Source organism: Ursus maritimus, unplaced genomic scaffold (genome assembly GCF_017311325.1).
Source record: "Ursus maritimus isolate PB19 unplaced genomic scaffold, ASM1731132v1 scaffold_17, whole genome shotgun sequence".
In the NCBI taxonomy this organism is placed as follows: Eukaryota; Metazoa; Chordata; class Mammalia; order Carnivora; family Ursidae; genus Ursus; species Ursus maritimus.
In genome coordinates this window covers 52,798,025-52,812,756 of record NW_024424119.1, presented here as the reverse complement: position 1 = coordinate 52,812,756, position 14,732 = coordinate 52,798,025, and the positions used below count along the sequence as shown (strand labels likewise).

General features: G+C 57.3%; 1 protein-coding gene across 3 annotated transcripts in view; it reads right to left on the bottom strand.

Annotated features, from left to right (window-relative positions):
- Positions 1-4,068: 4,068 nt before the first annotated feature.
- SLC25A25 (solute carrier family 25 member 25) overlaps positions 4,069-14,732 on the bottom strand; it is a 33,140-nt gene continuing 22,476 nt past the window's right edge. For all 3 annotated transcript variants that reach the window (XM_040631959.1, XM_008698718.2, XM_040631960.1), the window contains exons 2-10: positions 12,309-12,435; positions 12,134-12,221; positions 11,058-11,169; positions 9,662-9,820; positions 7,695-7,847; positions 7,275-7,382; positions 7,008-7,175; positions 6,287-6,437; positions 4,069-6,184 (exon numbers count right to left, since the gene is read on the bottom strand). In XM_040631959.1, coding sequence (XP_040487893.1) covers positions 6,000-6,184; positions 6,287-6,437; positions 7,008-7,175; positions 7,275-7,382; positions 7,695-7,847; positions 9,662-9,820; positions 11,058-11,169; positions 12,134-12,221; positions 12,309-12,435 — 1,251 coding nt within the window. In that variant the 3' untranslated portion in view covers positions 4,069-5,999. The remainder of the gene's footprint in view (positions 6,185-6,286; positions 6,438-7,007; positions 7,176-7,274; positions 7,383-7,694; positions 7,848-9,661; positions 9,821-11,057; positions 11,170-12,133; positions 12,222-12,308; positions 12,436-14,732) is intronic.

Sequence of the window (14,732 nt, the reverse complement as noted above, 5' to 3'; positions counted from 1 at the left end):
TCTTCCCTGCTTTACTTCACCAGCCGAATGGGAAGGATTTTGATGGGGAGAAGTGTCTACTGGGGAACAGGGTCTGCAATGGGGGAGTGGCCTGGTGGATTGGCCCCCCAAAATGTCCAGGTCTTACTCCCCGGAACCTGTGACTGTTAGCTCAGTGGTCAAGGGCATTTGTAGATGTGATTAAATGAACGATTTTGACATGAAGGGATTTTCCTGGATTGTCCAGGTGGGGGCCTCAATGTAACGTAATCGCAACCCCGGGGTGCCTGGGTGGCTCAGTCGGTTGCTGCCTTCAGCTCAGGTCATGATCCTGGGGTTCTGGGATCGAGCCCCGTGTCTGGCTCCCTGCTCAGCGGGGAGCCTGCTTCTCCCTCTCCAACCCCCCCCCCGCTCATGCTCTCTCTCAAATAAATAAATAAAATCTTTAAAAAAACCAAACCCGACATAATCACAATCCCTTGTAAGAGGGAGGTGTGACTCCAGAAGAGAAGATGAGAAGCAGTGGCTGGGGGGATTCGAGAAAGGGCCAAGGGAAGGCTAACGCCTCCAGAACCCAGAGGGGCAAGTCCCTTGTCCTGTCTGTAGTTTCCTCCTCTGGAAAGCGAGGGGTGGGGCTGGGCTCTTGGGTACAGAGGGGGTGCCTGCCCTGGCCAGCAAGGGCGGAGCCTGCCTCCTCTCTCAACAGCATCCCCAGCTGCTCTGGGGAGATAAGGGGTCCTGTGGATGACTCACAAAGGGGTGGCTGGCGCCTGCCCCGGCCAGCTGCCGTTCCAGGAAGCAGCGAGCAGGAAGTGCAGGTCTGTCTACCCGCCTCGGCGGTCAGGCCTCAGGTTACTCGTGCTTGGTTCTTGCCTGGCCTACCCCCTTGTAGCCAGCCCAGGCCAGTCTCTCCAGCCACCATGTGGGCCTCACTGGTCTGCTCCGGCCTCCTCCTCGGCCCCAGAAGCCAGGGACCAAGGTTCACCGCTGAGCAGCGGGCCCAAAACGCCGGTGCTCCCCTCTCCCTTCCCCTACATTCCAACCTGCTCCGACCAGTGAGATCGGGATTGGGGGCGGCCGGCTGGGAGCCAAGGTTGAGAACATGGCTTCAGAGTCAACAAAGCTGCTTTGCATCTCAGTTCAACATTTACTTAGCCTTTGTATGAACCCGGACAAGTCCCTTCGCCCTCTGAGCTGTCGGGAAGGTACTGTGCCCATCTTGTTCATGAGGAGACTGAGGCTCAGAGAGGCATGAGATTTGCCCAAGATCATAACAGCCAAGTGCCAGGATCCAAGCACAGGCCTGCCCAATGCTTGCCAGCCTCTCTGTGGCCTCCCGGCCCAGGAGGGTAACCGGAAACGGGTGCCACCTGCCTGAGGCGAGGCAAAGACTCCTGCTCCTGGGTCAAAGTCCTCACAGGTGGGTGGAAGCATGGTCCCTGCCTCCTGGGCCTCCTGCGGGGGGGGGGGGGGGGCCCCAACAAAGCCCAGGGGTCTGCTGACATGCATTTCAAGCATTTCTTCTTCTTCTTCTTCTTTTTTTTTTTAAGATTTTATTTTTAAGTCATCTCTTCACCCCATCGTGGAGCTCGAACTCACTACCCGGAGATCAAGAGTCACGGGCTCCATCCACCGAGCCAGCCAGGTGCCCCTCCTTCCAACTTTCTAACAGGCCTCCCAGGCAAGTCTTATTCTTGTCTAATGGATAAACAGGGTCAGAGAGGTGGTGTGACTTGCCCAAGGCCACAGTGGGGCAGGGATTTCCGGTGTCCCAGGCCCAGTGTCAATCCATGGAAAGTCAGACAGGCTTTCTGCAGCTCCCACGTCCCCCGTTCCCCAGACTGCTCCAGGCTCTCCGGCTCTGACCTCACAGGAGGCGGCTGGACGCCACCTGCACAGACCTGAGTGCCTGAGAGGGCCCCACAGAGCTTGGCTTCCTGGAGGAGGAGGATGGGGGTGCTGCGGGGGCTTGAGTGCCGGCCGCCCACTCAGATGGGCGAGGGGCTAGGCCTGAGCCCATCCCATCCTGGGTCTTGAAACTCTACACTATTCCCTGTATCCCCCCACCCCCCCAAAGTGCCAGCTGGTCGCAAACCCCAACCCGAGGGGAGGCTCTTCTCAGCCGGGATGAAGGAAGAGCAGAGCTAAGGGAGTGTGTTTGTTCCCCATTGCAGCTGTAACTAGCACAGACGCAGTGACTTAACCAATACGAAATTACTATCTTATTACAGTTCCGGCGGTCAGACGCCTGACATGCGTCCTGCTAGGCTAAAATCAGGGCGTCGGCAGGGCCGTGCTCCTCCTGGAAGCTCTCGGTGGAGTCTCTATTCCTCATCTCTTCCAGCTCCTAGGGGCCGTCCACATTCCTTGACTTGCGGCCCCTTCCTCCGTCTTCAGAGCCAGTGACCTCGGGCTGGCTCCTTCCCGTGCCTTCTCCCTGGCTCTCCCCGCTTCGTCTCCCCCCACTGAAGGACCCATGTGATTACATGGAACTCACCGGGATAATCCAGGATAATCTCCCTATTTTAAGGTTAGCAAACTTCATTGCCCCGTGCCATGCAACCTAATTCACAGGTTCTGGGGATTAGGACAGGGACCTCTTTGGGAGGGGGCGTAACGCTGCCAGCCATACTGTGGATCTTTCAGTTGGGAGAGCAGGCTCAGGGTAAAGGGGTCCACTGACCAAAACCCCAAGATCGTTGGTAAATGGTTTCTGCCTGTGACCCTGGCAATGCACAACGGGAGCAGGCGGCGTATTCCGTTTCCCCGGGACCGCTGTTAACAAATCATCGCAAACTTAGATGGCCCCAAAGAACAAAAATCCATTCTCGCATCGTTCAGGAGGCCCAGAGTCTGGAATCCAGGTGTTGGTGGCATTGGGTCCCTCCAGACAATCTGAGGGAGAAACTTCTTACCACTCCCCTTGCCTTGGGCAGCCGCCTGCAACCCTTGGCGTTTCTTGGCTTATACATGCATGCCTTGTGGTCACGTGGCCTTTTCCCCATCTCTCTCCTCTGGGCATGTCTGTCCAAAGTCCCGTTCTAGGACACCATTCATTGGATTTGGGGCTCACTGTAATCCAGTGCGACCTAGCTTTAACTTGATTACATCTGCAAAAGCCCTATTTCCAAGTGAAGTAACATTCTGAGATTCCTAGGGGGCGTGAGTTTTGAGGGGCTGCTATTCGACCCAGTACAAGTGGTTATATACCAGTTTCAAAGCTGGGCACACTTCTGGGCCTCCCTATAGCCTCTGAACGCCACAGTCCCCTGGTGGGTTCCCCAAGCTGCTTCCTCGTATCCCCTGCTACCCCGACCCGTGGTACCTGGCGCTATCGGGGGACACAGTGTAGATATTTAATGAAAACGGAACCCCACACTGTCTTAAGTGCTGGAGATACACCCCAAAGGTGTCCCTGCCCCAGAGGATTCACCTTCCCTTGGGGAGACAGGCAGAAAGGAAATCAAGAATGCCAGGTGGGGGGCACCTGGGTGGCTCAGTTGGTTGGGTGTCTGCCTTCGGCTCAGGTCATGATCCCAGGGTCCTGGGATGGAGTCCCGGATCGAGCTCCTCGTTCATCGGGGTGTCTGTTTCTCTCTCCCTCTGCACTTCACCTGGCTTGTGCGCTCTTGCTCTCTCTCAAATAAATAAAATCTTTAAAAAGAAAAAAAAGGAATGCCAGGCGGGGTCCTGCAACCTCGCTAAGTGTGCACGTGTGCACCGGTGAGAATGCCAGGCGGGGTCCTGCAACCTCGCTAAGTGTGCACGTGTGCACCGGTGAGGCTGGGGAGGGGCGGCCCGGGAAGGGACAGCACAGAATGTCTGCAGAGCATCAGGGGTAGGGAGAGATCAGCTCCGCCCAAGACAGACTCAATCAGAGGAGGGCTGAGAAGAACCATCGGGCTCACAACTCAGGGCTCTGCTGTCCTGGGTAGAGCACCCCAAATCCTACAAATACCTACTTTTGAGAGGGAGTGGCTCTGAGAAGCCCAGAGGAGCTAGCTTTCTCATTTTTTCTGCTGACAAACACGGATTCATCTTCTAACACGCCCCCCCCAAGCCCATATCAGAAAAATCACGGCTCTGTCATTAGCTTTGAAACAATTTTATTAGAAGGCTGTTTTAAATGACAACTTCCAATTCTTTCTTAATTTGCTTTTTCACAAATTCCAGTTATCGCTAGATTTATATAGAACAATAATTTTTGCATTGATCTTTGCATCCTATTTGAATTGTCCTCACCAGGCCATTCTGGTGGAGCGGAGGAGGGGCCGCGAGTCGCAAGTTGACCAGCATTGCTGAGCAGGGGTGGCACCAGCGGCAGGGGGGACCTGGGAGGGAGGCTGCTTCACAGGTAGGGGTGGGATGCTGGCCGCCCTCTCCTGGAGCCCCCACCCCAAACTCACAGTGATACCCCCCTCAGCGCCTTGTCATTCGGAAGGATGAAATGAAGAGATCCTCCCAGCCCAAGAAATGATTTGGACTTCCATCTTCAATGCAACTGAGATTTCTGCCACTCTTCCTGCTCTCTATCGAACCCTCAGATCCTAAGGCTTCCTGGGTGTGAGCCCTGTCCTGACCTGCCCAAGGTCATCTCCCCCTGACCAGGGCCCCTCCCCCCCTGACCTTTTATCTGTCGCCAGTTCCGAGGAATTTCTTTGGACAGACTTGACGTCAGTGTGGCCAGTGGCGGGAAAGGTCACTCTCACGGCCCCTCCTTCCTCTCCCCACCCGGCCTGGAGGGTGTTAGGAAGGTACAATCAACCATGAACATAAATATGAATACAAAATGAACTTGAAAATGACAGGCTATTAATTAAACAAATCTATAAAAATAGTTAGGACATAACTCTGTTCAAATAAATACGAAATAAATAGGCTCCAAGCAGTGTGACACCCGGATCAGTGGAATGTGAGGCTGGTCCCACTTTGCCCCGACTGGGATTGGACACGAATCCCCAGGGGCTCGGAAACAGACTTTAATGCAGTCGGCCAGGCTCTCTACCCCCTTTGTCTTCCCCCTGGAAGCACAGAACTTACACATTTGTCCAGCTTGTCCTTCTGAACCAAACCCTTTGCCCAAAGACACATAATTAAGGCCTTGAACACCTTCTCCTTCTCTCGTTAGGGTGTGCAGTCGCGGGGCAGCGGCTGCCCTTCCCACAGCTCCGTGATGCCCGCGCCCTGCTCTCATTCCCGAGCGGGGACAGGGAGCTGTTCTGAGCCGGCGCCAGTCCTGACAAAATCTGGGGTCAGCTCAGAGCACCTAGACACCCCCAGCGGCAGGGGCAGCAAGGCCTTCCGTGTTGCGGGAGCCAGCACTTGCCTTCCGTGAAGCCATGCACCGGGACGCCAGGCGGCCAACGGAGGGGCTTGGCCCTGCCCCCCGCATGCACACGCACATCTGGGTGCCCATCTGTTGGGGCGCTCGGAAGCCAACAGCAGGGCTCAGATGAGGGTGAGCACAGAAGCCAGACTCTTCCCTCTCCCCGGCATAACCTAGCCAGAGGGGACCCCGTAGGTCAGGAAGCTAGGGCGTGAGGCCCCCACAGACCAAGGGGAGAGGAGTGGGCGCTAACATGGGGAGAGGCCTGGCGGCGCTCCTCCTACCATATTAACACAGCAGCGAGGAAGGAAGCGAGGCGGGCACGGGGTAGACGCCCTGCAGGCCAGAGGGCAGGGCCTGCGGCTGGTGGTCTGGCTGCGAGATGGAAGAACGAAGCCGGCTCTGGGCCCCGCAGTCCGGCAGACACCGTGGGAAATGTCCCGTCCCCGTGCGCGCGTGCCCGTGTCCTGCTGGCCCCTGGAACGGACGTGCTGGCCGGCCAGGGTCAGCAGGACACACGCAGTGGGCCTGCCGGGCCTTCCCCCACTCCCTTGCGGGTGCATCCCAGGCTTTTCACAGCTTGGCTTCAGTCAGCTTAGTGTTGGCACATTCACAGAATGGATGGCTACACATCCCGGGGCCGCGGGCCCAGGATCGGCGAGTCCGCCGGGCGAGGCGGCGCTGCCCCGTCCCGTCACCGCGACTGCACGCCCAGGGTGACCTTCAGGTTCTCGTACACCACGTAGCTGATGCTCACAGCCGGGATCACCTTCATGAAGTTGGGGGCCAGCCCCCGATACAGGCCAAAGGCCCCCTCGGTCCGCAGGATCTGTCTGAAGAGGCTGCTCATGGTCACCTCCGGGGCGCCCTCAATGGAGGCTGTCGTGAGAGAGGTGCCCATCAGGGGTTTGCCGGCTCCTCCCTGGAGCCCACCTGCCTGGGGAGATGGGCCCCTGGGGACCGGCCCAGAACCAGCATTACCTTGGGCCTGCATCCGGGTCCTGACCAGGGCCAGTGGGTAGCTGGCCAGCTGGCCACAGGTGCTGGACATGGTGCCGCAGGCCAGGAGCACGAACACGCCAGGGTCCGCGCTGTTTACCGCGTAGCGCTGTAGCCAGGCGTTCTTGAGCGTCTGGAAGGGGGAAGGGGGACAGGGATGAGCCAAAGTGCCGGTGAGCCCCAGAAAGAGCTTATGAGGCAAGAAGAGACAGGGGTCTGGGGGTGGGGGCACAGTTACTGGATCGCACAGGAGGCATTTCCTTGTCACATGGGATCCTCGAGGCTACGGTAACCCGATTCCGTTGGCCTGCCTGCCCTTTGTTTCTGCTGTCACTGGGAATTCCCGGAGAGGACAGGGAGTGGGCATGAGGCAAGGGCAACACCCCCTTCCCCACCCAGAGAGCCTGACTTCTGTGGTCTGAAGTCTGCTGGGGGCCCAGGGAGCTCTCCTAGCACAGCAGTCTGGTGATCTGCCCCCGAGTCCCTGAGGGTGCAGAACCTGGGGGCTGCCGGGGCAGGCAGAGTGACAGGAGACCCCGGCAGAGAACAGAGGAGCGTGGAAGGAGATACCGTTTGTTTCTTGTTGCAGCCATCCCCTCCCCCCCGTGTCTATCAGGGAGTGAGAACAAGCGGGGGCCTGGCTAGGAGGGGTTTCTGAATCTCTGCTACCGGGTCAAGGGTCCCGAGCCCGCTAGGACCTCACCTCGTAGACGGCTAGGTCTATCCCGGCGTAGGGGATGATCCCCAGCATGTTGGGAACATAGCCTTTGTAGAAGGCGGCCACCCCCTCTCTGGCCAGGATCTTCCTGGCACAGTCCAGCATGCCCGAGTACTGGCCTGTCTTGCGCAGGGCCATCCGGGTCTTCAGAACCTGGAGAACCCAAAAGGAGAGACGGGAGCATGAGCACGGACCACTCGTCCCCCTCAGCCCCGTGTGCACTGCCCGCGCTAGGACCGAGGCGGCCCTCACCTCCATAGGATAGATGCTGCTCTGGGCGATGGCCCCTGCCAAGGACCCTGCCACAAGTCTCTCATGAATCCTCAGAGTCTCCTGGTCACTGCCTACGAGGCGCTTGATCTAGAACAGAGAGCAAATGAACAGATATACCCCAGAGACCAGCACAGCTGCCACTGCCCCAGGGTTCCTCCCGGAGCCAAGACCCGGTGTCCCTGGCACATCCGACACTGCCCAGAAATAGAAGGAACTGGCCCACACTGTGGCTGGCAGCAGACTGGGGGCTGGACCCAGCCGCCTGCCTCGCCTTGCTGTCCCCTGGGTACAGTGACCGGCTCTAGCTTCCAGGGCCTTAGCAGGACAGGGACCTTGGCCCGGGGAAGCTCAGGAAGCAGCTGACGACAGGCGACTCGGCTGGGGAAGCTGGGTCCTCACCTGCTCATAGGCCATGAATTTGATGGCCGACTCGGGGGCAATTTTGAGGACGTTGATGCCGTTGCCACGCCAGAGGGATTTGGCCCCACCTTCTCGAATCATCTGGGTGAACCCGCCCACGATGCACATGTTGTTGCTGCGGGAGGCGTGGACCTGACGAGGAGGGAAGGAAGAGCGGTCAGAAAGAGCCCCGCGGCCAGGGGGTGGCCATCGTGGGACAGAGAGCTTCTACCGCGGGCCGCTCACCGCTGGCAGCAGGCAGCTCTTGCCTGTCGGGGTTCCGGCGGGTCACTCGGCACTGGGAGAACTCAACACGGCTACCCTAGTTCTTCACAGTGCCCCTACTGTGTGCCGACCACTGTGCTGAACACCCTCGCGGCTGCTACTTTAAACACATTTTTTCAATTGAGCTTTTTATTGTGGAAACATTTCAAACACGCACAGAAGTGCAGAGTGCTACATAACGGGCTTTCATGAACCCACAACCAGCTTCCACCATCATAAAACCACTGATCACTTTAAGGCACATCCCAGGCACCCTCCTCCACCCACGGACTGCTTTGTGTCTCTACAGCATTCCCAGGAATTCGGCGGAGAAAAACAAACTGGGGAGACAATTTGTTCAAGCCCTTTGGTTGTTACAGAGGAATGGAAGTCCTGGCACGAAAATGACTGGCCCAAGGCCACACAGCTGTGAGAGCAGGACCCCAGTCAGGTTCTTTTTTTTTTTTTTTTTTTTTAAAGATTTTATTTATTTATTTGACAGAGATAGAGACAGCCAGTGAGAGAGGGAACACAAGCAGGGGGAGTGGGAGAGGAAGAAGCAGGCTCATAGCGGAGGAGCCTGATGTGGGGCTCGATCCCATAACGTCGGGATGACACCCTGAGCCGAAGGCAGACGCTTAACCGCTGTGCCACCCAGGCTCCCCCCCCCAGTCAGGTTCTATGTCCTAAAGCTTTTCTCCCCAAACCATTCCACCTCCCCACTTCCACGAGAGAAGTGAGCTCAAGTGTAACAGGCTTTAAACCAACGCAGGCTCAGGAGGGCAAGACGGGGAGGAAAGGATGGCACCTTTTCTTTCTTCCTTTCTTTTTTAAACCATTTTAGGTAGTGGGATGCCTGGGTGGCTAAGCTGGTTAAATATCTGCCTTCGGCTCAGGTCATGATCCCAGGGACCTTGGATCGAGCCCTGCATGGGGCTCCTTGCTCAGCAGGGAGCCTGCTTCTCCCTCTGCCTGCTGCTCCCCCTGCTTGTGCGCTCTCTCTGACAAATAAATAAATAAAATCTTTAAAAAAATAATTAAAAAAAAAGTTAGGTAGTTAACCTACAGTGCAATATTGGTTTCTGGAGCAGAACTCAGGGATTCATCACTTCCATACGAGACCCAGTGCTCGCCAACCCAAGTGGATGGCGCCTTTTCGAGCAGGGCTCAGAAACACCAGAGCTAGCACACAAGCAAGGGGCCGTGGGGGGTGACCGCACATGTTCAGGGGACACTGAAGTCCAACAGGGCGTCCTCGTGCAGGCCAATTTCGCAAGCCTGTCCCTGACGTGGGCCTAGCTTATCTCTGCCCTGTGGACGTGGATTCGGGCGCCCAGCCAAGGTAAAGGTGTCTGGGCCAGGCGGGGGTCCTCCCGCACCCCCCCCCATGTGCTGCCGACACAAGATGTGCCCAAGAAGACAGGTTCCTGCCGCCCCAGTTCTCACTGGCTTCACCTGTCCGCATTTCGGCCCTGTAATGTGACCCCCGGCTTTCGTGCCGCGGAAAAGATGAATACACTACGTGCAAAAGGACACTTAGACCTGGATCGTCTGCTGCCCTTGTCTGAGCAATAATTCCAATCTCATTTATTGGGTTAGAAAAGGGTGAGCCCAAAGAGCACAAGACAAAGGAGGAGAAAACCGACCCACTGAGGACCCGCGGGGTGGAACCCAGGTGGTCCGAGGCCTGTTTTCCTACGCACCTGCATGAGCACCTTGAGTCGGTCCAGGGGCGCCGTGCAAGTTCTGGATACAGCCCCCGCCCCGCCTCCAGCCACCAGGTGTCTCCACCACATCCCCGTCTGCCTTTCCTCCACCGTGAATTCATCGGGGACAGTCAGATTCTCACCCACATCAAAGATCTGCAAGGAAGAGCAGGAGAGATTTAAACAAGCAGGCTTCTGACGCTTGTGGCCACGCTGCTGGCAGCCAGCCAGGTCCGGAACCTGGCACCGTCCAGAATGGCCAGGCCCCAGGGGCCACCCAGATAGTGACAGTGCCCCGGGCCCAGTCCCGTTCACCGTGTGGCGATGGCACAGCTCTGATCCCTGCCCGAGCCCTGCAGAGGCCCAGGGAGAGACTGGAGCGCGGCTGGAAGAAAGCGGTTATAAAACCATTTGGACAGCCTTGTAGATGCTTGCCCACAGCTCCTGCAAGAACAGCTTACAAAGGCATTTCAGCTGAGGCTCACCAGACGGCCTGAACTGAAAGGGCCAAGTCAGGGGTAAAAATTCTGAAACCCGATGTGTAACCAGATCACGCTGGCAGAACATTGCACAAGGCCTCGGCAAATATCAGAGGGCTGCGATGCCTACGTAACAGCCGCTCTCCTGGGCGGCATCCCGCCTGCTCAGAGCCAGCCCTGCTCTGAAGCCTGGAGCACTGCACCGAGTTTCAGCCAGCTGGACAGCCAGGGGTGCCCTGAGGGTGAGGTCCTGCCCTGGGCACTGCAGGAGACTGACCAGAGGCGCGCCCCCGGCCTCCCCTCACGGAGCGGACGGTCTGGGGTGGCTAAGACCGCAAATGGGGTGGTTGTACCCCGAATGAAAGGGCTTGCAGGCGGGGGGTCAACATGGCCGCGACCAAGGAGGTGTGGATGTGTCTTTCTTAACAGCAGCACTGACAGGGATGAAAAGGCAGCATGTACAGGACCGTGGGGACACTTCTTTTGACAGAGAGAAGGGGCACAAAAAATAGGGTGCTGGGGGAAGAAACTTAATGGCCCTATTTGTTCTAGTAGGAGAACCCCTGCTGCCCAAGGTGCATGCGGCTTTGGGAGAATGAGGAGGAGCGGGCAAGGGGTGTCTGGAGTGGACCCCGAAGGACAGGCAGCACGTGGGGCAGGAGGGCATCCGGGGCAGAGGGAACCCCGTGGCTGGGAAGGGGCCAGGCCGCTCAGGCTGGCTGGTGTGGGGGAACGGAGGGCACACATGGAGGGCTCCGTGGGGCTGGCGGAGGGATGGAGTCTCGTGGTGAAGAGGAGGCAGGCCGAAAACCGCACTCTCACCCCCACGCCGGGATTGGGGGGGATGCCTCGGGAGCGGACACGTGAATGGAGGAGGGAGAAAGCGCCTTCCTGCCCCAGGGCACGGGACTCACCGTGGAATGCTTCCAGTACAGGATGATCTCGGGGATGTTTTCCACGGGGTGCAGAAGGTGGTAGTCTCTCCACTCGTTCCAGTCAATGGTCATCGTGCCATTTTTATCCATGCTGCAAGACAAGCGCATGGTCGGTTGCCCCCGGGTAAACAGGCCCGCGTGTCAGCTGCACTCCCCCCTCCAGGCGAGCCCAGGGCAGGCGCTGGGCCACCAAGGAAACCACGGGAGGGGCCTCTGCCCCAGTGAAGAGGCCAGGTGGCTCCACACCCCACTTTGCATGAAAACGGGAATACAATGGCCCACAAGAACCCCGTTCTGATCAGGCACAGAGGTCAAGGAGGGAGGGAGTCACCAGGGTGACACGGATACTTACTAGGTGACAGGGCCCCAGAAGTGGCCCGTTCGTATTCTGACAGACAGACAAAGGAGGATGCAGAGGAGAGAGGAGAAACACAGATAAGTGCTCTAAGCAGATGTTAGCAAAGCAGGCACACACCACGACACAACGCCCAGGGAGCCGTACAAGCGGCAGCTGTCCCTGACCGGCCGCTTCCGGCCCCCGGGATCTGGAAAGGCGCAGGCAGGAGAGGCAGCGCTCCTGAGGCGAATCTGCGTGGTTTCCTGGCAAAGCCACTACGCTCTCCCCCGGGACCAGGGCTCCCCTGGGCGCTGTCTTGGGGCGGCACGTCTGATTACAGGGTGGAGAAAAGTCAGCATTTTCAGGGAGAAGTCCACCCTACGCGGGCAACTGCCACCTGAGCCCCTTCCTCTTCCCCACCAGGCAGAGAGGGTGCTCCTTGCTTGCCTTTCACCCACTTGAAATCCCCCCAACTAGTCTTTTCTCTTCACGGGTCACCAGTGAGCGGGCACACTTCCAGGTGATTCTTGACTCTGGCCCGGACTCAGGGAGTGGCTGCTCCTGGGGAGGGGCTCCCTACTCGTGGCGTCAAAACACCAGAAGCCAAAGTTCAGAGAAACAGGGTCAATACAGTGAAGGGCGCCACGTGGTTGATCCAAGAACCTTTCTTTCATCACACGCTTGTTCAACCAAACACAGAGGCTGACAAAGCTCTCACCTCTTGAGAATCTTTTCCGCCTGCTGTTCAGATATCTTGACCCCCAGGTCCCGCAGGGACTGCATGATTTCCTGAGCATCGATCCGTCCTGCAACAACAAAGGCTTCAGCGGGGGGCCAGGCCCACGAGAGGCCTGAGACCAAGGGGGGCCGCTGGCTCTGGAGGCAATGCTCACCATCATTCTTCTTGTCCAAACTCTTGAATACCAGCCTCAGCTTCTTCTCGTGATCTTGGAGATAATGGACAAACTCTTCAAAGTCGAGCTGCCCATCGAGGTCTTTGTCTCCAGCCTGCACAATTTTCTATAAAACAAAAGTTAAGGTTTCGTCCTTGAGTTCGTGCCCCAGCGTTTCCTTGTTCCTCATGGCGCCCCGTCCCCAGGAAACAACTGAGGTCGAGATGCTTCCTCTGTTCTATTCCCAAAGCCACCACTCGGCTCCCTGAGGCCTGGCTAGAACCCAAGCAAGAGCCCACCTAGCTTCCCTCACAAGCGCAGACGAAAAAGGCACCCCCAGGGAGGCGCCCTTCAGAACAGGCCAGCAGTGGCCGGCCTGGCACTTTCTCATTCCAAGTGTGCTGAAGACCGACTTGTACAACCAAGGTCAGCCATGCGGCTCCCCGGTGGCGGTGTCCCTGGCGCCAGGCCTCTGCCCGCCTGCTCTCTGCCCAAATGTATGAACGGCCTTGGGCGCTTCAGATGCCATCAGGAATGCTGCAGCTTGCTCTTTTTATCCCTACCAGTGGCACTGGCCCAAGAACAAGTGCGTGACCAGGTTAAAGGTATGGGGGCAGAGACGCTGCCAGGGGACCCCGGGAGGAGCCAAGGGGGACTCTTCTTGGGCGTGGGCACAGGCTTGATGGCACCACCGGCCTCTGATCCCAGGGGAGCCAGATGACATAACCGACCTCGGCTCCCTCGACCAGGTACCGAAAAGCAGGCCAGCTCTTAGTTTCCTGACCCATGAAGGCTTGAAGAGACCCCTTGAACAGAGCTCCGTGCCTGCCCTTAGAGCTGAACTTTGTTCGGCAGTTGCAGTTCTGCGTGCTCAGCGCCTGGAAATTCTCCCCAGATGAATGAGCCCTTGGCCTGTGCCACGGGGCCTGCTACACACTTTACCTCTAGTACCCTGCCAAACCCCCTCCAGCAGCTCTAGGAGGCAGGTACTGTCATTCCCCCCATTTTTCGAGAGAAGAAAACAAGCTCAGAGAGGTTAAATAATTTATCCAAGGTTATACAGCTAGGGAAATGGTGGGCGGCATTCAAGCTGGGCCTGTTAGACTCCAGAGCCACCTCCCTGGAGATCCCACTGCCGCCCTTAAAGTTAATCTCAGGAAGGTGGGTGACACACATGAGTCACTGCAACCCAGCAACACCCCAAAATCTGGACTGAGAATCTCCGAAGGAAAATGGTCACCGTCTTCCTGTGTTGCCCAATTCTCTCGGGGAGAAACAGGTTCACTCGTCACAAACCAACATGGCTTTAAAAGTCTCTGAGCCACTGGGTGTGGACATGGATGGACCATTGGCTAGCTGGTGCTCTCCAATGATCATGATCGTTGCCACTCTCTGAACCACCCGATGGCCCTTTGTGACTGTTCAGGCACTAAGGGTACTAGGAGGAGGCCTGGACAGATACCATGTCACCTAACATGATCCAAAGAACAACGCCGGGGGTGTGGCTGGAATGTGAGACAGAGGCTGGTACATATTTTATCTGCTATCTGGAGTTAACTTCCTGCAGACATCTGTGCTCTTGGCCAAGAATGGTACAAATTACATATAGGGTTATCATTCTAGATTTATGGCAGGAGTGGAAATAGAATCCAGGAGGCGAATGTTAAGCACAGAGCTCTTTGGTATCTGGCCTGCTCTGCCACCAACGCAGTCCATGTGCCTTAGTGGGGTGGGTGGGTGCCTTGTAACACAGAAAACCCAAGGATGTGTTCATTGCAGCTGATTTCAAAGATATTCTCAAGGTCCCGGCCTCTATCTCAGAACCAGCGGGCCTACTTTCTGTCTCCTTCCTAGGATATGCTAATCACCATTCCTGGCACACCACCTGACCTCATGAGCAGTGGGGGACAGCATGAGATCTGATTAACAGAGAAGTCAGGGTGCCCTTTTAGGAGGCAAGGGGCCCCCCACAGGCTCTGGAGCCATTTCCCTATCTTTAAAATGTCATGATTTCTGCTGCCTACCTGCTGCCAAGGGAAGTCTGGGAAGGCTCCCCCTCCCCAGGGCACAGCCCTGCCAGCTCCAACTCCTAGGCCTCCAACAGAAGCTTCTCTGCCTCTCCTTCCCCCAGCTCTGAGAAACGGCCCCACAGTGGCTGGACTGTGCCCCCCTTCTCGGACCTGTACTTCTCTGGAACATCCCCCCCCCACCCCCCGCCAATCCCTGACAAAAGAATTCCTTTCCATCTCCCACAGGTATCTTCCCAGTAATTCGGGCCTTCCTTGGAAGTCATATGAAAGCCAGTCATTCCCGTGACGTGACATAACCCTTTCCCGGCTACAGCCACATGACAACTGGGGAAAGAACTTGCACATTTCAGACATTCTTTCCCTTCGGCGGGGTTGCGGGGGGGGGGGGGGGGGG